We start from the raw sequence: 23,880 nt of genomic DNA on the forward strand, positions 1-23,880 counted from the left end.
AAGATTTGCAAAGACTCCCTCATGAACAAATCTTTGTCCCCTTTTGAAGGGTTGAACAATTAGAGAAAAACTTTTACAAAAATAATGCAGAAGACTGAAAATGTGTTGTATATCATTAACATCTTAAAAAGGTGGTAAAATTATGAAGAATCACTCAAAAATTCATGGGGAAATTTATACACAAAGAGTTGCATTATCAGGGTTAATGACTTAACCAGAAATCCTTGCAAAATTTAAGGTCAGGAAGAAAAAGATCAGAACATAATTGCCTTTGAGCTGCCGGTCATTTGCGGAGCAAGGAACAACAAAACTAGACAGTTAACTTGCATGCAATTTCTCTACAATGTTTTGAAATGAGAGGGGCAGGGAGCAGAAGTGAATGTAATCAGATAGCATGGAGAGAATTAAACAGTCGACATTTTGGGCCAACACCCATAGATGCTATCTAACTTGCTCAGTTCTTCCAGAATTTGGGGGTGTTGATCAAGATTTCCAGCACCTGCAGAATCTCTTTTCTTGATTAGTAAGGGTGCCAAAGGTTATGGGGAGAAGGCAATGAAATACAGGCGAGTAGGAATAACATCAGCCATAACTGAACAGCAGAGCAGACTCTAAGCTGAAAGGCCCAATTCTGCTTCTATGTCTAATGGTCCAAATTAAAGATTTCATACTTACCAAAACTGCACTGAGAATCTGAGAATGGGCTGGAGCTGTGGTCAGTGTGCCTGTGTTGGCTATGTGTAGAGAAATGTTGAGGCAAGACTGTGTAACCTTCCTCACAGGATGCCTCTTTTGGGTCCAGGGAAACTTTGGCACACTCAATAACAATGTCATGAGTTTCAAATCTCTTCCATCTGTGCAACAGAACAGGAAACAGAACGGTTAGCCACTGCTAATCATATTTAATTGAGTAAGATCAGGAGGAAATATTGCCCCAAATCATGTCTGATCCAGTCAGCTGCTGCAGCACTGAAGGTTTAGTCATTGTCTTTCACACTAATTTCATATCTATGCAATTCTGCTAGATTTCAGACCCTTACTCTTTGCCAGATACTTAGATGGAATACAAGAGGCCACCAAATCTACTATTCTACCTAGTATTCACTTCCCCCTTAAGCTTTCATTAAGCCTCCCTTAAAATTCATTAGCAATGCCAGCTTCATTCAGGTTTGACATTCAAACCTCTTGGCACAGAAATCCCTGCTAAATATATCAGTTTATTTTGGACTTTATTTGATTGCTCTTCTATTAATGCCCCTTTACACATTTTCACCAAACTTTAATAGGATCTTGTCCAGTCATCTTCAAGGACCCAAATAGGTAACCCAAGCAAAAATTCCAATGATAGAGGTGTAGCAAATACCATCTTTCTAATAAGTCATTAAACCAAAGCTTAGTCTCAAAGTATTATAGTGAATAACTTTGTTTTGCAAGATGTCATAATTAATATTTAACTACAAAATCAATATTACAAAACACCAAATCACATCTTTTTAGTGGGTCATTTGATACAAGAATGTTGCCCACAATCCAATTAGCAATTTTATTGCAAGAGTACTTAATTAGCTGCAGTACTTTAGGATATCCTCAGATAAATAAGGTATAGAAATGCAATTTTTCTTTCAAGTACAATGGAGAAAAAGAATTTAGTTCAATAATAACATTACTCATAAGATTAACTAGCATTGTTATTATGTTATAAATAGACAAATTCACACAACCTGATTGACATATAAACAGCATAGAGTGGATACAAGTCAATGTCAGTTGCTCAGATGATACTAATTGACAATTCCACACAAGTCTATCTCAGCAAGCCACATTAAACACTTTAATGAGTTGACACAGGTAAAAATAAAAACCAGTGGCATAGGGTTGAGAAGATAAAGACTGGACCCTTAAGACTGCAATGTGTCACTTACTTAATTGGATCCAGTTCATAATCCTTGGTTCCAGTCACTAACTCAGGGTGGATTCGCACATGTTCCAGCATCGGCTGCAAGAGATATTAGGAATGCAGCAAGTTTACAATCGGCATGACAAAGAATCCATTGTCACCTAACACAAAGAGCCAAGCCTGTCTCCAACATGTATCTCACCAAAAAGAATTCAGGCTTCAGAAATGCTAATAAATCTAAGACCAGTTTGTTGTAAAACAATTAAAATTTTAAGCAGACTCCTGCAAAACATACCAGTTACCACCTTCAGTGATGATGTCACAGAAAAATCATTGACCAGATTATTATTTTTATTTAACCATGCCATTAACTTTCCTGTAATACCATGGGTTCTTAACTTGGTAAGCAGCCTCATGTGTGGCATCTCAAAGGCCTTCTGAAGGACCAAATATACAACACCCACTACATCACCTGTATCTATCCTACTTGTAATCTCCTCAAAGAATTCCAACAGGTTCATCGGGCAAGATTTTCCCTTAAGGAAACCATGCCAACTTTGTCCTATCTTGTCCTGTGTCACCAAGTACTTCATAACCTCATCCTGAACAACTGACTCAACATCTTTCCAACTACTAAGGTCAGGCTAACTGGTCTACAATTTCCTTTCTGCTGCCTTCCTCCTTTCTCAAAGAGTAGAATAACATTTGCAATTTTCCTGTCCTCTGACACCATGATTTTTGAAAGATCATTACTAATGTCTCTACAATCTCTACCCCTACCTCTTTCAGAACTCTAGGGTATAGTTCATCTGGTCTGCGTGACTTAGCTTTTACTATCCACTTTGATATTGTTTGCCAGCTTGCTTTCATATTTAATCTTTTTTCTCCTAATGATTCTTTTAGTTGCTCTCTGTAGGTTTTAAAAAGCTTCCCAATCCTCTATCTTCTCGCTAATTTTTGCTTTGTTGTATGCCCTCTTTTGCTTTTACATTAGCTTTGACTTCCCTTGATAGCCACATACAATTTTGCCATTTGAGTATTCCTTCATTGTTGGAATACTTCTATCCTGCACCTTCCTAATTTTCCCCCAGAAACTCATGCCATTGCTGCTCTGCTGTCATCCCTGCCAGCATCTCCTTCCAATTTACTTGTTCTACTCCTCTCTCATACCACTGTAACTTCCTTTACTCTGCTGAAATACAGCTACATCACAGAAACAGAAAACCTACAGCACAATACAGGCCCTTCAGCCCCAAAGCAGTGCCGAACATGTCCTTACCTTAGAACTACCTAGGCTTACCCATAGCCCTCTATTTTTCTAAGCTCCACGTATCTATCCAGGAGTCTCTTAAAACAGGGGTCCCCAACCTTTTGCGCACCGGCCGACCTGGGGGGGGGTTCAAGTTCAACAGTGCACGACAGGGAGTGAGGAAAGGTGCAGCTGACTCATTGTTTCATATCGCCAAATCATATTGTTTCCGCATGGTCCGGTAGCACATGCTTGCGGCCCGGTGGTTGGGGACTACTGTCTTAAAAGACCCTATCGTTTCCGCCTCCACCACCACTGCCGGCAGCCCATTCCACACACTCACCATTCTGTGTGTGTGTGTGTGTGTGTGTGTGTGTGTGTGTGTGTGTGTGTATATATAAAAAAAAACTTACCCCTGACATCTCCTCTGTACCTACTTCCAAGCACCTAAAACTATGCCCTCTTGCGCCAGCCATTTCAGCCCTGGGAAAAAGCCTCCGACCATCCACACAATCAATGCCTCTCATCATCTTATACACCTCTATCAGGTCATCTCTCATCCTCCGTCGCTCCAAGGGGAAAAGGCCGAGTTCACTCAACCTATTCTCATAAGGCATGCTCCCCAATCCAGGCAACCTTTAATGTAGTGATACTTCCCAAAATGCTCAACAATAACAAAATCAATAAAAATTGAGTTAGATCTACACAAGACATAAGCACAGAAATGCACCTTTCTGCCCTCTTGTCCATGCCAATTTTTTTTCCCATCTACACTAAACCCACTTGCCCACATCAGGACCATATCCTTCTATGTTTTTCATATTTACTCTTAAGTATCCATTTAAATGGCTCTTAAACATAGGAATTATACCTGTTTCTTCCACCTCTTCTCATAACACATTTCAGCTATCAACCACTCTTCAGACCATACTTTCTCCCCATCAAATTTCAAGTTGAACTCAATCATATTGTGATCACTGCCTCCAAAGGGTTCTTTTACCTTGAGCTCCCTAATCACCTCCAGTTCATTACAGAACACCCAAACAGTAGGTATTCAACAATCTCACTCTCTCGAGATCCATTTCCAACCTGATTTTCCCCAATCGACCTGCATGTTAAAATCTCCCATGACTACCATAACATTTCCCTTTTGATATGCCTTTCCTATTTCCCATTTTAATCTATGGTCCACATCCCAGCTACTGCTGGGAGGCTTGTATATAACTGCCATCAGGGTAGTTTTATCCTTGCAGTTTCTCAACTCAACCCACAAGGATTCAACATCTTCCGATCCTATATCACATCTTTCTATTGATTTGATGCCATTCTGCCCCAGCAAAGTCACACCACCTCCTCTGCCCATCTTCCTACCCCTCCAATACAACATGTAACCTTGGACATTCAGCCCCAACTACAACCATCAGCCACGATTCAGTGATGACAACATCATAGTTGACAATCTGTAATAGTGCAACGAGTTCATCCACCTTATTTCTTATACTCCGTGCATTGATCTATAACACTGAGTACTGTATCTGCTACCCTTTTTTGATTCTGCATCCCTATTGCACTGATAATCACCCTGCTGGCTGCAATCATGTCCGACCATCTGCCTGTCCTTCCAGACAATGACTGCACACTATCTTTGTTTCCTTACGATCCGTCCCATCCTGAGTCCCTTCACTCTGGTTCTACCCCCCCTGCCAGATTAGTCTGAACCCTCCCACATAGCTCTAACAAATCTGCCCGTGAGAATATTGGTGGGTCAGGTGCAACCCGTCACTTCTGTACAGGTCGTACCTCCCCAGAAGAGATCCCAAAGATCCAAGAGCCCTGCCCCCTGCACCAGCTTCTCAGCCACGCCAAGTCATCCTGTTTCTACCCTCACAGGCAACAATCCAGAAATTACTACCCTGGCGACCCTGCTTCTCAGCTTTCCGTTTCGCTCTCTAAATTCTCTCTTCAGGACCTCTGCTTTGCCTCCCATGTCATCGGTACCAATATGCACCAAAACATCTGGCTGCTCTCCCTCCATCTGTGGATGCAATCCAAAACGTCCCTGACCCTGGCACGTGGGAAGCAACATACCATCTGGGTATCCCATTCACAGAACCCTCTGTCTGTCACCCAACCTTACTAGTGTCCCAACTAGAGTGTGGTACTGGCAATTAACTTACCAATGATAGATGTCAAACCGAGCCTGCCTTCAACCCTCAATCTCAAGTCAGTACCACCATTCTCCTTACAAGTGCCAACTAGACCATTTTGCAAATTACCACCCATCTCCCCCTTCACCACGGACTGTCACAATCCAGTTTTATCAACACAACTCCAATCCCACATCAATCACCAGCAGCATTTCAATGGTGGTAGCTCAATACCACATTTACATAAATACTGAAGACAAGGAATAAATGTGAATGAATTAGTCATCTTGCTGGAAGTAAGGAAGCAACCTTCCCTACTTTAAAGATCCCATGGTCGGTATAACATGGTGCAAAGAACATCACCCAGGCATCCCAATCAATGTTCCTCAACCAACAACTTGCTGCAGATCCAAAAATCTATTTATTTCAGTACTTATGGTATCTCATGTACAGAAAGCTGGTCATTTCCAGCAATGCTACAGGGACCAGAACTGCAAAATTACTTCACTGGCCACCGACTTCATTATTTTTGAAATATCATAGTGGTAATGAAAAGCAAGTTTTTTTTAAATTAACAACTCTAACCAAACAATACGATATCTTTGTTTGACACTTTCCTTCCATTTTAGAAAGGTGCCTGGACCTTCTCATCATCTTATTCAACCAAGACCAATTTTCCATTTATTAGCTAGCACTTCCCAATGTTCTAACCCTTCACCTCGCCAAATAAAAATATCTTTCTTACCTTTACCACCTCTTCAAAAATCTCTATGTTTTCCTTCATACTGTAGTGGGAGCGGAGGTAGGACACAAAGTTACAAGGGTACATCCCATAGAGACGGTGAAACAATGCATAAACACTAGCATGTAGATGGATCAGATACACTTCTGATATTTGACCTAAAGGGAATAGAAAAAAGGATTAAATGAGGAGATAGTTTAGCCCTTATCATTAAACATCAATAACTATTTCACTAAAGAGAACTGAACTTCCAATTTTTCCTCAATTCTATTATAAAGAAAAGTGCTTCAAGAAGTTTCTCTATTCCCTTTGCAACAGTTTGCTTAGCAGCAAATTTGTAGTTCAGACCAACATAGTTAATTACAGTCTGGAGTCTGGTGCTTCTACATTGATTTCATTATTCCAATTAACATGTTAAGGCCATTCTATAAATTCAAAAAATTCATGAAAATACTGCAGGATTATGGAACTAAAATAGCAACTCTCTAATCTGCCCAGAGGAACTAGCATTTCACTCACTCATATCAGATTCTCATTTTTCAATATTTTATTTCATTACAAAAGATTATGGGCTACCAAGGAGTTAAAAGACCAAAGTAGCAAATTAAAATAACTTGGAAGACACACATTGCAACAAAAGATACAACACTACTTTTGCACTGGGTGTCTCCTTTCCACCTAATATTTAATCCCTCAGCCAGCAACATGAAACAATGCTACTCATTACCAGTACAACTGTAAATTGGCTGCCAAGGTGCTAAAAATCACATAAAGCAGCTCAGACATCCCAAAATCGTGGAAGAAGCCACACAAATTTAAATTCCTCTGAGGCAAGTACAGCAAACATAAAAGATCAAGCCATGTCATCACCCAACTTTCTAAACTGCCCATGGAATATCTATATTAATTAGCTTCAAATACTATGCGATTACTGCTTTGTACCAAGTACCAATTGATTAGGTGGAGAAGGAATTGCCAAAACTCAATTTCATTCACTAGATTTAATTGGGAAAAAGATACTCATTACATAAGTATTTCATTCAAAGTAAATCCCTCAAGCAGAAGACAAAGTTTATCAGTCTTGGTGATGCATCATCATACCTGGGTTTCTCAGATTCCAGGCAGCCAAGCGGCCAAAGATTTCAAAGAAATCAAGAAGATACTGTTTCCCAGCTTGAGGAATCATTGGCAGGAGGATGATTAATACAAGAACTCCAGTAGTAAGGAATACAATGTCCGTCTCCATCTGTAGAAATCGAATTAACAAGGCAAACCTTTAAAAGTTTGAATTGTATACAAATTAAAGACATTGTACGACAAAATTTGCATGATGGCACTCAATCCCAGTCAGGCAACAAGAAGAATTTTAGTGGAATGATTCAATGGACATTTTTAGTATGCAGAAGGCAGTCTCACCAGCCTGTTCTGTCATTCAGTTATCCCATTCACCAGCTTTTGACTCCATTTGCTTTAATAGTTATGCCCAATAAATCTCAAGATAAGTTGACACCCATTTTGAACAACTTTTTGGAAGACACTACAGTTTTCCATCTGTCTTTGACAGGCATACAGAAGCTGGAAAGTGTGCGTCCAAGTCCTGATGAAGTGTCTCGGCCAAAAACATCAGCTCTTTATTCCTATCCGTAGATGCTGCCTGACCTGCTAAGTTTCCGCAGCATTGTTACTAAGGTGCATTTTTATTCTCTTGTAGTCTTCAAGTAAAGCACCCCCCCTCCAAAAAAATTCTCATTAAAAATATGCGAAGTCTGCTCTGACTCAATGGCAGCATTCAGAACCAGAAAGCTGCAGTTCAAGTCTCACTCAAAAATACTCGAGAGCACAAAATGCAAGCAGACACTCCAGTGAAGGGTTTGTACAGTGTCAAGGTACTGCCTTAGCACACTAAATATGGATCCCATTTGTGAATTCTGATTACCAGAGTTCTACCAGAGATATCCCAGAGAACTATTTGGGCATAGGACAGAAATATGTCATCACAGACTCGTCCACATACAATATTAAAAAATGTTATTCCCTGCTTATTACTTAGAAAAGCTCAAAAGGATTTGGGTGTTAGTTAACCAGCGAGACAGAAGAGAGTAGGACAAGAGATCCAACATTATATTTATATTCACATTACTTCCTCAGTCAAAATCTTTAGAGAAGTTGGGCAAAAATGATAAGAAAGCCTTAAATCTACAAGTAATACAAAAATTTAAAGCTATATACCACCAGCTTCAGAAGGCAAGTTATTCACAAATGTCAAAGCATATCTTACGTGGAAACATGAGGTGTGATAGTAACACTGGGGGCACAGAGGAAAAATACAAGTTCATTTTAAAAATAAATTTAATTTTGAAAATTGAACCTTCAGACACTTGAGAAGTGAAACCAGCACAGGAGCACGGAAGAGTTTATGAATCCAAGTGGGCTCACGTCGGATGACGTGACCCAATAAGGTCACAGCAGGTAGACGGGTCGCTGCCTTTCCCATACACTCGTTTAGTCGATCCAAAAGATGCTGAAAAATAAAATGAAGCGCAATGAATTCTACAGCCACTACAACTCTTCCTGTTAAACCCATGATTAAAAACCTGCTTGCAAATTTTAAACCTAATCCTTTGACTGCCTTATTTGGTATTGTTGGAGGAAATTATATTACTTTGGAGACACATGGTCTGCATATTTTGGCCTTTATTTCTCTCATAGCCAGGAGGGCATTGTTGCTTAAGTGGAAGGATGCCACTCTGCCTACTCGTACTCATTGGTTACATGATGTTATGTCATGCTTAAATTTAGAGAAGATTCACTGTTCAATTTCTGAACCTAGACAAGATTTTTTTTTAACATTGTCGGGACCCTTTCTTAATTATTTTCAAAATCTTCGATTTGCTATTAAGCACAGATGTTGGCTAATAATATGTTTTACTATATGTTAAGGATTTCTTCCTTTTCTTTTTTTTCCCCAAACCCAACAGCTGTTTTTTTCCCTGGTAGTGGCTTTAGATTTTTTGTATAATAAAATCTCTTTTCAATATTATGTTTTAATTTTATATGGATATGGGTATTTACACTTTGTGATTTCAATATATTGTATTGATATATTATATATCCTACTGTACCCTGTATTCTTTTAAGAAATAAAAATATTGAAGAAAGGAAGAAAGAAAAATCTGCTTAAGTGGAGAATAGCCATCTGAGTCCCAGACATTGTACAGTGGAAAAACCGTTATAATAATAAACCAGAAATTCAGAACAAGGTGTCAAATCCCATTAGCAAATTTAGAACCATTAAGAGATTCTCAGAAGTCAGTCACATGGCCTCGTCTGTCTGTGCCAGGACTTTGAATTCAGTCCTATTAAGCTAAAATCTGGGAACAAATGAAGAATCAGTAAAAAGTAATCCATTTGTCCTGACGAAGGGTCTCGGCCTGAAACATCGACTGTACCTCTTCCTAGAGATGCTGCCTGGCTTGCTGCGTTCACCAGCAACTTTGATGTGTGTTGCTTGAATTTCCAGCATCTGCAGAATTCCTGTTGTTTCCATTTGTTAAATTGTTTTAAAATTACAACCAGCATGCTAACATTCCTTCAGAGAGCAGATTACAGTTGTGGACTTCGTGTAGCTCCAGTCCAACACTGAGGCTATTTTAAAACTGACTTGCAATAATCCTGCCAACCATGTTCATTACAAGCCCCATCAAAAGAATTTTCAAAAAGGCTAATCCAGTACAAAAGCACAACTGAACTTCCAGTTATAACCAGCATGACAGGTGTTTAATTTCACCTCTCCTGCCTCATGTGAGGGAGTTTACCAGGAATTACAAGACCAGAGTGTGGTGTTAAATGAAATTAATGCTCTTCAAAAGGCAGAACACCCCCCCCACCCCCTGTAGCAATAAAATCTAAGATTTCATTGTTTAGTTTACGTGTATAGTACCCAGCAGGGAAAGACTCCTGAACTTGGCCATTTATCAGATACATGAATATCAAAGGAGTCATAAGGGAAAAAAAACAGCCAGGAATCCTGCTGCTGACTAATAGCCAATGCTTGAAAAGACGATAGTCGGTCTAGACTGGTGAAAAATAGCCAGCCATCAGCAACCATAAGATGTGGACATTTTGGCATAATTTACCAACACACCAGGATATAGGTGAAGATTGAAACATAATTGTTCCTCTCCAGGCACTGCTTTGATAATTTTTTTTTAAAAATGTGCTCATTACTTTCAAGGATTCTGGATCTCACTGGTCTTTGTTTTGGTGGGGATGGGCCACTTTTTAAAACAACTAATGCAATCTGTGTTAAAGATTATTTCACTGTGTTGATAGGCAGAGACCCAAAGGATTTTTTAAACTAGCATCGGTGAAGGAAATATTGATAGCATTCATATGGCTAGTGGATAGCTTGCAAAGTTACATTTCCGACAAGAAGCAGCAGCCTGAAAGCTCAGAATTACGCCCAAAGCAACTTAAGCATGCATATTTCACTACAAAAAGTCACATGTAGACAGTTGTACAACAGAATAAAAAGAATAGGAGCTTGACCAGAATGGTAATAATCACAGACAATTTTAATCTGTATTAAGAGAAAATTAGATGGGCAAAGGCAAGTTTAAATGAACCATTTATGTTTTTAGGATAATTTTCTTTCACACGAGCATGCTCTGGAGCCAGAGAACAGGCTGCATTCAACTTAGCATAATACAACGGGCATTATTGTAGGCATTCCAGAGCAGCAATGATCATAATACCGAATTTTGCTTTCTACTGAAGTGAGGTTTAAAATAACAGCCCTGGAACCAAACTAAGGGCAATTGGGAGAAATTATAATAGTTACAGTGAACTGGCAAGTTGGTTAAGAGGGGAGGGGGAAATCAAAGACGCAGTGGCAGATAGTTAAGGGGACCTTTCAGAGTAAGTTTAAAAACTAATGAAAAAGCATAATTGCATAAAACTGTCACTTTTTGAAATATCCAGCCCCAAGATGAAATTGCAATCCTAAAAATTATGAAGCTGTTAGAAAAGCTACACAATAGTTATTTGCACAGTTGCTTAAATTTAGCAATGAAATAAAACGTCTTCTTGCACATCTGCACATTTAATGGCTTGGGTAATGGCATCAAAAACTAGCCCTGGCTTATCTTTGAGGCTATAAGAACATCCCCCCTCTCCCCCATCTGGCATCCGTAAGTTTTTAAACCAACTGCCAATTAATGTGGCAGAATTTAAGTTTATCACCTTTCCTTCAGACTCCTTCAGAAATGGTTGTGCAATTAGAAATAACAAGATAAAAACGTGTTCAAAGTCACATCACCACTTATCCTGCTTACCTTATCATGAGGCTCCTGTACAGCTGAAAGGATCTGCACAGCTGCCAGAGAATTATTTTCCAAGTAATGATCCACTAATGGGTTCAGCAGCAAGGAGCCACGATCTGCAGACATAACAACCAGTTGACACATACAAGGAACTTTTACTAGTTGTGCAAGACTTCAGTCAACTCTGCAAAATGGCACTTCAAAATAAATTGGTTGGATAAGGAGATTGACCCCATGATTCTCTGCAATGAAATAACATGTAAATATTTTAATCATTTGCTGAGTCTCAATTAGGAATGTTGTGCTTACCACACTTGGGTGGCAGTAGGGGTGAAGTAGTTAGTTATGCCAACAATCTGGGATTGTTTTTGCATCAATGTTTGAGTAGATTTCATTGAAGTGCTCAAAATTTGACACATTAAATTTTGACTAACTTGAGAATCAGGGAACAAGTATTTAAGATAGTTGGCAAAACAGAATTTATGGGGGGGTGCAGAGATAAAACTTTGATCTGAAGTGCAATGCCTGAAAAGTTACAGGAAGGAGATTGGTTAGCAACCTTAAAGATGAAGTTGAAATAAAAATTGCTGGATTGTGGACAGTGCAAGATTAATTGACTGGTTCTTCCCAAGAGTTCCAAAAAGGCATATCAAAGAAATGACTTCTTTGTGTGCTGTATGGTTCTAATGATGAGTGAAGTACAGGAATATTTGGAAATATTCCATATCTCTAGACATTTAACAGTGCTCCACTAACTCTGTGCAATTATAGCAAAGTTTAAAAAAAAAAGGAAGTTTTACATTTCCTATTAACAGATGTAGCAAATGGAAATACTTAAAATACAAGACACACACTGCACAAACTCAAAAATTACAACACTGAGTCCCAAATTAACCTCTGATGATGAAAGTATTACCAAAACCCACCAACCATTAAACACAGGGAAAATGTTACTTTAAAAAAAAACAAAGTTAATTAAATCAAAAAGAATCACCTGCTAAGAACATCAGCACAAAGATCCCAACAGTTCAGGGAGGACCATTTCATCAAAACAGTCCCTGAAAGAGAAACCAGCACAGCCTCACCTGACCGAAGGTGGTCCACAATAAGTCCTTTCACGTCCTCAAAGATTTGAAGGTTTGTGGATTCTAGCAGCTGAACCAGGTCACTAATATTCACCGGCTGTGTCATGCTGTGTACACTTGACGCTGTATCGCCTCCCCAGTTTCACCCTTTTCAACACCAAACTGCTGACTAGCAGGGCAGCACTAAAATACAAGAACACAGTCTCATAAATAAGAGTAGGCTACTTAACCCTAAATGTCTGCTATACCATTCAAAACAACAGCTGATCTTTCATAGCAACATCACTTTCCTGCGCCAACCACACATCCAGTGATTCCTTTGAACTTTTTTTCAAAAAAATCCATTGATCTCTACGTCAAATATACCAATATAGACAGCTAGCTTAGGTAAAAAAAACCTAAATATTTATACCTCAAATTACTTGCTAACTTTCAATGGGACCACTTCTCAATCTTCTAAATCCAAGACAATACAGTCCCAGTCTGCTCAATATCTTGTCATTTGACAAATCAGGTTAACCTCTGTTTCAACTTCGTACTGCAGAGATACATCCTTGTGTAGGAAAACACTATTCCAAACAAGACCTCATCAGGACACTGTACAAGTGTGGCAATATGTTTGTACTCATTCTCAAATCCTCTTGCATTTAACATCAACATATTACTTGCTCTCTGAAACTGCTTTTTGTACCCAAATATTAACTTTCAGTGACTTACATAAAAGGACATCCACACTTTCCCCACAACTAATTTCTCACTATTTAAATATGATCATTTTATTTCTGTTGAAGTTGATGACACTTTCCAGCTGCCATGTCCTTGCCATTAACTTACTGTCCATATCCACCAGAAACACTGTACTCTTCACAGGCCACCGTGCACAAGCAAGCTTAGAAATATTAGACTTAATCCCCTCAACTAGATCAGCGACCTAGACTGAACAGCTGAGGGCCTAATATCCATTGCTAAGGCACCCCATTAGTCACAGTCTCTTAAGTTACAGGTGACTCCACTTATTCCTACAATTTCTTGTTAACCAATACTCAATCCATGCAAGCATTTCTAATAAATGCATGCATTACGAGGTCTAATTACCTCTTAAGTAGTATCTTACTGAACAACTGCTGAAAGACCAAATACATCACATTAACTGGCTGATATTAACATATTCCCCTAATTATAACTCCAAAAATATTTATCAAATATGATTTCAGTTTCACAAGTCTATGTTGACTCTACTCACTCATTGTAGAGAGCTCCTCTTACCACTTTAAAAACCATCACTTTTTCCCCCATTGAGGTTAGGCCAACAAGTCTATTGTCCCAAAAAACCTAAAAAATAACAACTCTGGGAATGTTTCACTATTCAATTTGATCATTGATGACCCTCTACTCAAAAACCATATTCCTGCTCTCTCATATTCCTTGATGCCTTTTGCTTCCAGAAAATATCAAGCCATAGTTTATTTAATGTCAGAATAGTCTGCCTAGATCTGTCAGAATACTCCAAATTCTCCGGTGAGAAAAATCCACATTGACTTAATCTCTTCCCATATGGCAATTCTGCCATCCCATGAATTAATCCGAACCTTCACTACATTCCCTCTATCACAAGTGTATGCTTTCCTATGCAGAGTTTACCCCATCAAGCCCTATCTAATGGCAAGAAACTCTTGCTACCGTACTCAGATCTCTTGCTGTTATTAATCCCATGGCATTAATCTGAAGGTAGACATTATTTTTATATTGGCCAACATTTCCAAAACCATTACTAGACCAGATTGTGCATTTTCTTCACCTTACTGCTACTTCTGATGAACTTTGCCATGCACAAACTGGGTAGTCATCATTCTTAGTCTCTAACTATAGTTCAATAGGTGTAAATACCAAGTCTGTGCATGAAAGCCACAATGAAGATTTATTTGTCTGATAGGTTTCCCATGGACAGCAAAATGGTGTGAAGAAATAAGATGGGCTAGATGAAGCAAACACCACTGATATCACTATAACACATCAGGCGATCAATGAAACCAAATATGTATTAGCATTTTTTTTTTAAACACCAGCTGAGAAAGTGATTCAACCATTTCAACAAACTGGCAACCAAGGGTGAGACAAGAATTAAGGACAATCCTCATATCAATCCTACAAAAACGTCCTTTTGTAACTGTCACATTGCATAAAAATGTCAGAGTTATAGAATGGCAATGCACACAAAAGCCTACTCCTCCTGTGTTCTTGGTAAAAAATGTGTTATTTGTTTTCATTGTTCATAACCTCAGGCAGAAGCAGCAAATGCCAATTTCAAAAACTTGCATTTATAGTTCCATGTAAAGGTGCTTCAAAGGCAGAAAAGTTGAAAATTTGAAACATACAAAAGGAGATATCACTTTAGGACAGAGGCAGCAGGTTTTGGAGGCTTCTAAAAGGAATCAAAAGCATTCGCTTCCAGAACATGGGAGCTCAACTACTGAAGGTATGGTCAATAAATTAAGAGTTGGTGGACCACAAAACTGTCAGGATTGAAGAGCTGGAATTACTAAGAGAAACAAGACTGCGGATGCACAAATGCATACTCCATCCACATAAATATACTGTATATAACATGTGCCAAATATACTGATCACAGATCAATTCCTTCTCTAGGAAAGAATGTGACAAATAAAATTTTGTATAGGAAAATGGGAATTCCATTTTAAAAAGACTAAACATATGCTTTACATTTCAATGTTGAGCTACATAAACACATGCAGAATGCAGCAGAGAAAAGACCCTCAGTTTCACTGCACTTGCCCTCTCCCCCACTTACAAAGCATCTGATGAACATTGCTCACTGTTACGTGGATTACGCAGACATTTAAAACTTACAGCAACTGAACCTAGAGAAGACTAAATGTTCAAATAAATGAATCTGAATAATCAGCATCAGGTTGAATGTCACTGGTATACATCACGAAATTTGTTAACTTTGTGGCAGCAGTACAATGCAATACATAATAACAAAAACTGAACTACAGTATACATATATACACACTGTATGTATATCAAATAGTTAAATTACTGCAAAATCAGAAATATAGTAGTGAGTTCAATGTCCATTCAGAAATCAGATGGTAGAGGGGAAGAAGCTGTTCCTGAATCGCTGAGTGTATGCCTTCAGGCTTCAGTACCCCCTTCCTGATGGTAACAATGAGAAGAGGCATGCCCTGGGTGGGTAATCACTGATCAAAATAAAATGACTTTCAAAACCTTTGCCACTTGCTGCAGGGACAACTATGTACTTACTCACGTTTGGCATTATGCAGTCCAAATCAAAACTGAGAACAACATCACGTTGAGGGGCTAGCGAGGTGGTAGAAGAAAATCAGTTGATATTGCGGATGCAAAATGTTTTTGCTTCCACAGAGTACTCAAAGGAGGAAGGCATATACAAGAGTTACTATTAAACCAAACCAATAAGAAATTCTGGAAAGTGTGTTAGTGAGTGATAAGCAGATGAAATAAAATGTATAGATGCATTTAGGTAAATTTAAATTAGGAAGGAACAAATTGATGCTTTGTTAATAGAGCAAAATGGAGTACAAAGTATTCACTGGGAGCCTAACTATTCACAGTTGAGCTGAATGGATTAAAATACAAATACATTCCAAATGAAAATGGTTTCAATTGTTTAAGTTTTCTGGAAGATCATATATGCATTACTGAACTTTAGCACAAATATTTAAAGAATTGCTGCAATATTCTATTCAACATATCTGCAATCTTTCAGATGGGAAAGGCTTGATTTACAATTTCAGAAAGGAGTAGAAGTATCAGGATCTCATTTTGTTAAATCTTATGTTTTGTTTAAAATGAGTACAGAAATCCAACAGACACTCCAAAAGTTTTTTTTTGAAAACAAGGGCAATGTTCTGGATTGACAAAGCCCACAACTGTTTAAACTAGTGAGACTAGGAGTCAATTTGATTGCAAAATGCACTTGACAGAAACATTTGGAATGATATGAAGTCTGGGCATCTCCACACCTGCCAGCTATTCATTATTGGCACATTTGGTGCTAGCACTCCATTTGTCACTGCAACAAGCCCTAGAAATTGACAAAAGAAATGCACATAGATGCAGACTCCATCCACATGAATATATATAAAACAGCATGTGCTAAACATTAATGACTGGTCAATTTCTTTTGGAGGAAAGCACGTGACAAATAAAGCTGCAGGTGCTATTGTGATTATCAGCTGACTAAATGCACAACCAGTGTTCACACCTTTTTACTACTGTCACTTTATGCTTCCTCTCCTGACAGACCAAGTTAGCAGACTTAAATGACAGGCTGAAAAGAGTGCAGCTTCCGTGTCAATTCTTGTGGCAACCTACAAGTAAAAACCTGCCATTTGAAAAAAAGATTCATTTACTCATACAATTTTAAGAGAAGTTTAAAGTTTTGGGAGAAAAACAAGTAGAATGAAATTAATTGGAAAGATTTTCAGAGATAGGAACATGCAAGATTGACTAAATAATCTCTTTGTAATCTATCTAAACAACCTGAATCAGAAACACTTTATTGACTGTATGTGAAATGTACCAGAATTGATTGTGGTTCGATGTCAAGCCATAAAACAGGACAATACCCTTTAACAGGCAACACAATAGCAACCAACAATTTACAAGACAATAGTGCAAACAGCAAGGAGCAAATAACAATTAGAATGGTGACAGGCACAAAAAGTCAATAATCAAACTTAAATAAATGTGAACATATGAAGAGACTAATTATCAACAGAACAAGGTGAGCAGGAAAACCCACTTAACAGATGTTGTACAGGGGCAGTTAAGTTATTACACCCGAGTAAGTTTTGTTGAGAAGCTGGAAAGCTACAGGAAAGAAGCTTTGCAGATGACGTGTAGTCCTGGTGGTTGGACTTGCAGCATTTCCCTGAAGGCAATGTGGTGAAAAGGTGACAGCTAGGGTGGGTGGATAATTCTAGCTTTAGTGCAATGACATCACTATCAGATGAGGGCAACAGCCCATATGAAATAAGTTAGCAATTTAGCAACATTCAGCAATGTGGTAGAGAGCTTACAGTCGTTTTCACAGATACTGGCAATTATTAATAAATTCCCAAAGATGGTGCATGAAACATTGTCCACCAAATTCTAAAACATTCAATGGAGTGACCTATCTGATTTCACTAAGCCTTTTCACCCTTCACAAGTCAAAAGTATTATGGAAAGCATGGATTATACAGCACTAACAATGAAGGAATTCAAAGTCATCCTAGACAAATACTCCAGGCATTCCTGCACCAATGCACTGTGTTTACCATCTATTTCAGAAACTGACCAAGATTACTTCAGCAGCACCTTCCAGGCCTACAACCCACACCATTCAGACAATAGTAAACAGTTGTGGATGACAATAGCTGCAAGATATTCTTCCCAGAGCCCACCTGGGAAAAACCTTCAACAGTGCATCAAAATTCTGGAACTTTACTTGACATCCTCACCAAACAGTCAACAGTCGTTAATGACATCTGCATGGGAAAATTAATAACCATCAATAAATCAAGACAATAATATTTTTTACCCAACTGTTACTTCCCTCGGTGTTCACATTTCCTGGAGTCACTTAAATATTTAATATATTTAAAAAAACTACAGATAGATAGCTTAGCCTGAAGGCATCAATACTGAATCTGAAAATAATAATCTGCACATATCATTGTAATACATGGAAAATTGTATGCCAACTCAATAAAGACAATGTATATCAAATTTGCAAAATACCTGTATTTATAAACAGTTCTACCGGATTTAATAACTGATTGCTAGTTCACATTTTTTTTAAAAATCTGTTATTTCTGGTACACTCAAACTCAATCCTAAATCACCAGGCAATCCCTCAGCCCATTTTGCCAGCTTGTATTTGAATTACTTATCATCTATTAATTTCAATTCCCTCAGAAGTAGAATAAACTACTAAATTATAGTCACCTAAACATAGTTCATTCACACTTCGTGCGACAACCCACAGTTATTAAGACAACACTTGCACACGAAGCATTTAACACAAAAGGGGCAGTGAAAATGATCGCTATTACAAGACGCCCTGACAACCAAAATGACTCTAGTTTAAACCCATTCTGGGGTTGCTTGGGGCGGGACCCGCGGAAGAATGAATAGAAAGATCAGACTTGACAACTACTTTCACATAACCAAACAATTACTGAGTGATCAGGAGCAGATCTCATCCCACACGTACGAAAGGACTACCTGCCCATGATAGACTGGAAGCAATACCAATATAAACTAAACCCTGAAACAGTAGCACTGATTAAATACACTACACCCATTCATTTAGCCCAAGGTCCCAGGCGCTCACTGACCACTAAGTAACGTGACGGTCCGAGGAGACACAGGACCCTTCGGTTCCCCTGAACCATCCGATGTCTCCTTCCCCTCCACAATGGAACGAGGGGCGGGGAAAAGACCACCTTAACCTCACCCGCTCACGGGTCGGTGCGTGAGGCCAAGCGGGAGGGGGCTGGACGGCGGCACGGCCGAGAAAGTGGGCCAAACACGCGGTCGGACTCGCCCTCTCAGCCGAGTAGCGCGGCGCTTTTACCTCTCAGAGACCCCGCATTCCACAGGGCGCCGCCATCTTGAACAGCTCACCCCCTCCCCCGACTCAATGCATCCGCTGCCGACTGAAAAACAAATAAACCTCGGACTACTTCTTCATATATTCCTCACAATGCATCACGCTCCTTGCAACCCCCCGCCCCCCCCACACACTGGAAAACCACCAGCCAACAAACTGTAATTCGCCCTCATTTCATAATAACAAATATCGCTTAATATACATGTTTTTCCTGAGAAAATTAAAGATAATATATGTAAATTGTTATTCTGTTGCCTCTTTACGCCTTGTTTGCGGAGGGATATCACGCGGAGCGACGCGGCTGCGCGTGATTTAAGGGACCAGTGGCGCGCCTGCGCAAGTCACGCGAAGACCCGCCGCCTCGGTATGACGTCTCCGCATTGTGGTAAACAGGTTATTGCCGGGCAAAGGGGCGGGTCTTCTGTGTTGTCAATCACGGTCAGAAGTGAGGCATTATTGGTTGCAGTAAGGCGAGGGGAGAGAACCAAAGTTCAAAGTAAATTTATTTTCAAAGTACATATATGTCACCATATATAACACGGGGGATTCATTTTCTTGAGGGCGTACTCAATAAATCCATAATAAAATAATAACCATAGTGGGATCAATGAAAGGCAATTGAGCCTTCAACCAGTGTGCAGAAGACAACAAACTGAGCAAATACAAAAAGGAAATAACAAAGAAATAGGCAATAAATATCGAGAACATGAGATAAAGTGTCCTTGAAAGTGAATCCATAGGTTGTTGAAACATTAAGACGATGGGGCAAGTGAAGTTGAGTGAAGTTATCCCCTCTGGTTCAGGAGCCTGATGGTTGAGGTTGATAACTGTTCCTGAACCTGGTGGTATGAGTCCTGAGGTTCCTGTACCACCTTCCTGATGGCAGGAGTGAGAAGAAAGAAGGGCCCCTGCTGACAGATGCTGTTTTACTGTGACAATGCTTCATGTAGATGTGCTCTCTGATTGTGGGAAGGGCTTTATCCATGATCAACTGGGCTATATCCATTATATTTTGTAGGATTTTCAGTTCAAGAGCACTCGTGTTTCCATTTCAAGCTGTGCTGCAGCCAGTCAATATACTGTCCACCACATATCTCCAGAAGTTTGTAGAAGTTTTAGGTATCATGCCGAATTTTCACAAACTCCTAAGGTGATGCTATTTTTTGTTTTGAAATTGTACTTACATGCTGAGCTCAGGACAGATCCACCAAAATGATAACCCGAGGAATTTGAAGTTGCTGACCCTCTCCAATTCTGATCCTCTGAAGAGGACTGGTACTTGGACCTCGAGTTTCCCCCTCCTGAAGTTAATAATCAGCTCTTTGGTCTTGCTGACATTGAGCAAGAGGTTGTTGCTGTGGCACCACCAGATTTTCAAGTTCCCTCCCATACGCTGATTTTTCACTACCTTTGATTCAGCCAATGACAGTGGTGTCATCAGCCAACTTGAATATGGCACTGGAGCAGTGCATAGCCACATTATAAATGTAAAGTGAGTAAAGCAGGGAGTTAAGCACACAGCCTTGTGGTGCACCTGTACTGATGGAGATTGTGGAGGAGATGTTGTTGCCAATTTTAACTGACTGGGGTCTGCAAGTGAGGAAATCCAGGATCCAATTACACAAGGAGGTATTGAAGCCAAGGTCTTATTGATTTGTTTTGAGGGGATGATGGTATTGAAGGCTGAGCTGTAGTCGATAAAGAACATCCTGATGTATGCACCTTTGCTGTCCAGATGTTCCAGGGTTGAGTGAAGAGCCAATGAAATGGCATCTGCTGTGTGCCTGGTGCTCCGGTTGGCAAAATGGAGTGGATCCAATTCGCTTCTCAGGCAGGAGTTGATGTACTTCATCACTGTGAATGAAAGTGCTACTGGACAATAGTCAGGTTACCACATTCTTTTTAGACACCAGTGCAAGTGAAATCTGCTTGAAGCAGGCGGGTACCTCAGACTGCGGAACGAGAAGTTAAATATCTCAGTAAACACTCTGGCCAGTTGACCAAGTCTTTAGTACTTGGCCAGATACCCCATCTGGGCCAGATGCTTTTCATGGGTTCTTTTCATTTTATCTGAAGACGTGGAAAAACAGTGCAACATTCTAAATTTATTTGCATCAGGTATAAAAAGTGGATGGTGAGATGATCTTATTTTGATTTCAGAAAACTTCCCATTATTTGAAATGTGGAATATTGCAATACAGTCAGCAAATGAGGTGATTATACAATTTGCATGTAATGGATTATGAGTAATGCTCACTTGGTAACAACTATAAACAGCCACTGTTAATAAATCACTTCTTCCCATATGAACCAACTCAATCACACACAGAGAACTTCAACTCTGTCCAAACCCCCAAGTCAGTTTCTTGAGTCCAGGCTAAAGAGGTGATGTGGACTTCAGGAAGTTACAGACTGACATCAACTGTGGAGCGATTCAGCAGCACCAAGTTTATTGGAGCGCACCTCATGGACGATCTCTCCTGATCCCTTCATACCATCTCTTTAGTCGAGAAAGCACAGCAGCATCTCTACTTCCTGGGCAGAATGAGACGAGCGAAGTTCTCTAACCACACCCCCCCCCCCATTCTAATCACATTCCACCGGACCCCCATCAAGACTGTCCTAACCAGCTCTACCACCATCTGGGATGGGAACTGCAAGGCAACAGATCGTGAGGACTGCTGAGAGAAATTCGAGGTCTCACTCCGCCCCGCCCCTCCCACAATCCAGGACATATATGCGAAGCGCTCATTCACAGAGCACATAGCATTGTCAAGAACCCCTCTCATCTATCCCATAATCTCTTCGACGTCCTACCATCAGGCATAAGGTACCGAGGTATAAAAACAAAGACTCTGTGTGACAGCTTCTTGCCCAGGCTGAGAGACTTCTGAAGACCCTGCTACCACCCAGTCCACGCTATTTTTGACAGCGCCAGTAGCATTATACTGTTGTTATATATACTGTTATATATATGTTGTATATTCAGTTAATGTCACTTGTACATAATATTTTTATTATATGTTAATATTATTTTATGTATTCCATGCGATACACCAGCTGGTGGTGTAGTGGCATCAGCACTGGACTTTGAAGCGGATGGTCCCGAGTTCAAATCCGGCCAGCAGTACTATCTGTACGGAAGGTAGGCCTGGCAATCTACTTCAACATCTTACCACGAAAACCCAGCGTTGCCCGTGAGACAACGATAGACATACTGTGATCTGCGCCAATGTCGATTCGTTTAGCTGTACGCACGTGTACAGTTTAATGACAATGAACTTGAACTTCCTTACCATCCACCACCTGGATCCAAAATCAGAATCAGGGTTATTGTCATTGACGTTTGCTGTGAAATATTTGTTGTTTTGTGGCAGCAGTGCAGTGTAATACATAAACATTACCATAGATTACAATAAGAAACTTAAATAAGTAATCCAAAAAGAGGGCAAAAGTAAGTAGGGCAGTGTTCATGAGTTCATGAACCGTTCAGAAATCTGACAGCAGAGAGGAAGATGCAGCCTCTAAAATGGTGAAGGTGTGTCTTTATGCTCCTGTACCTCCTCCCCCGCTGGTACAAATGAGACGACAACACATCCTGGGTGGTGATGGGCGCGCTTTCTTGGGGCATTGCCCTTTTAGGATGTCCTTGAATGTGGGGAGTCCGTTGCCTATGATGGAGCTGGCGGAATTTACAATCCTCTGCAGCTTTTTCTGATCCTGTGCAGTGGCCCCTCCATATCAGGTGGTGATGCAACCAGTCAAAATGCTCTCCGTGCTGTATCTGTAAAAATCCTCATGAAATATAGCTGTTGGCGTGACTTCTCCATAATTGCATCAATATCACCGGATAACAAAGATTTTGCTTCCTGAATACTTCAATAGGTACATCAACTGTCAGAGAAATGTATACAATATACATCCTGAAATTCTTTTTCTTTGCAAACATCCACAAAAACAGAGGAGTGCCCCAAAGAATGAATAACTGTTAAATGTTAGAATCCTAAAGTCCCCCCCAGCTCCTCCTCCCACACACAAGCAACAAGGCAACGACCCTCCTCCCCCACCAGCAAAAAGCATCAGCACCCTCCACAGAGCACTCAAGCGTGCAGCAAAGCATCAATAAAGGCACAGACTTGTACCCCAAAAACTACTTGTTCACCCAGTAATCTGACATTCTACAGGCTCGGTCTCTCTCTCTCTCTTCCTTATAAGAGAAAAAGAGGTGTCCCCGTTTCACAGCGAGAGGGGAGACATAACAAACAACGCTGGTTTATGATGTTAAAAGTCTGTTGCATCACTTTTTTCAAGCTCTGTGCCCAGAGAGCTCAGGTCTCTGGACACGCAGCCAGCAGCTAACCTGCTGCTTCCGATGTTCCGTGTTCTCCTGCAACGCCTCAGTCAGGGGCACCAGCCTAGAATCAGCCCGTCTCCAGAGCCACGAAAATCCAGCACCCTGAAGGCGCACTAGTCTCCCAGGCCGCGTTCTTTGGGATATCAAAAAGCGGACGGTTGTGAGGCCCTGAGAGGGTTCCATTCCTGCAAAGAACCAAAGTCAGACTCATTTTCTGCTTTCCCATTTGGACTACTTCCCTGCAAATCTTGGCAGTCAGTGACGAGCATGGTGAAAGTTACCAGGACATTGCGGTCATGGAGAAACGATCTCAGGGCAACTGGAATCCAACAACGCTGGCTGATTATTGTTGGACGCTTAAGTGAGAAGCCTCAGACACTGAGTACAAATGAAAGTCACCGACAAAACATTTTTAGCTTAGTTG

General features: G+C 40.1%; 1 protein-coding gene across 6 annotated transcripts in view; it reads right to left on the reverse strand.

The window, feature by feature from the left end:
* Positions 1–19,207, reverse strand: part of tsc1b (TSC complex subunit 1b) — a 59,778-nt gene extending 40,571 nt beyond the window's left edge. For 2 of the 6 annotated variants that reach the window (XM_063073694.1, XM_063073690.1), the window contains exons 1-8: positions 19,067–19,207; positions 12,442–12,624; positions 11,369–11,472; positions 8,404–8,556; positions 7,137–7,281; positions 6,039–6,193; positions 1,923–1,996; positions 676–854 (exon numbers count right to left, since the gene is read on the reverse strand). In XM_063073694.1, the coding sequence (XP_062929764.1) occupies positions 676–854; positions 1,923–1,996; positions 6,039–6,193; positions 7,137–7,281; positions 8,404–8,556; positions 11,369–11,472; positions 12,442–12,547 (916 nt within the window). In that variant the 5' untranslated portion in view covers positions 12,548–12,624; positions 19,067–19,207. Of the gene's footprint in view, positions 1–675; positions 855–1,922; positions 1,997–6,038; positions 6,194–7,136; positions 7,282–8,403; positions 8,557–11,368; positions 11,473–12,350; positions 12,625–18,435; positions 18,460–18,827; positions 19,005–19,066 lie in introns of those variants that run through there. The other 4 variants (XM_063073692.1, XM_063073691.1, XM_063073693.1 and 1 more) reach the window with 4 other exon arrangements.
* Positions 19,208–23,880: the final 4,673 nt, after the last annotated feature.

The sequence above is a fragment of the Mobula hypostoma genome, chromosome 21 (assembly GCF_963921235.1).
Source record: "Mobula hypostoma chromosome 21, sMobHyp1.1, whole genome shotgun sequence".
Lineage (NCBI taxonomy): Eukaryota > Metazoa > Chordata > Chondrichthyes > Myliobatiformes > Myliobatidae > Mobula > Mobula hypostoma.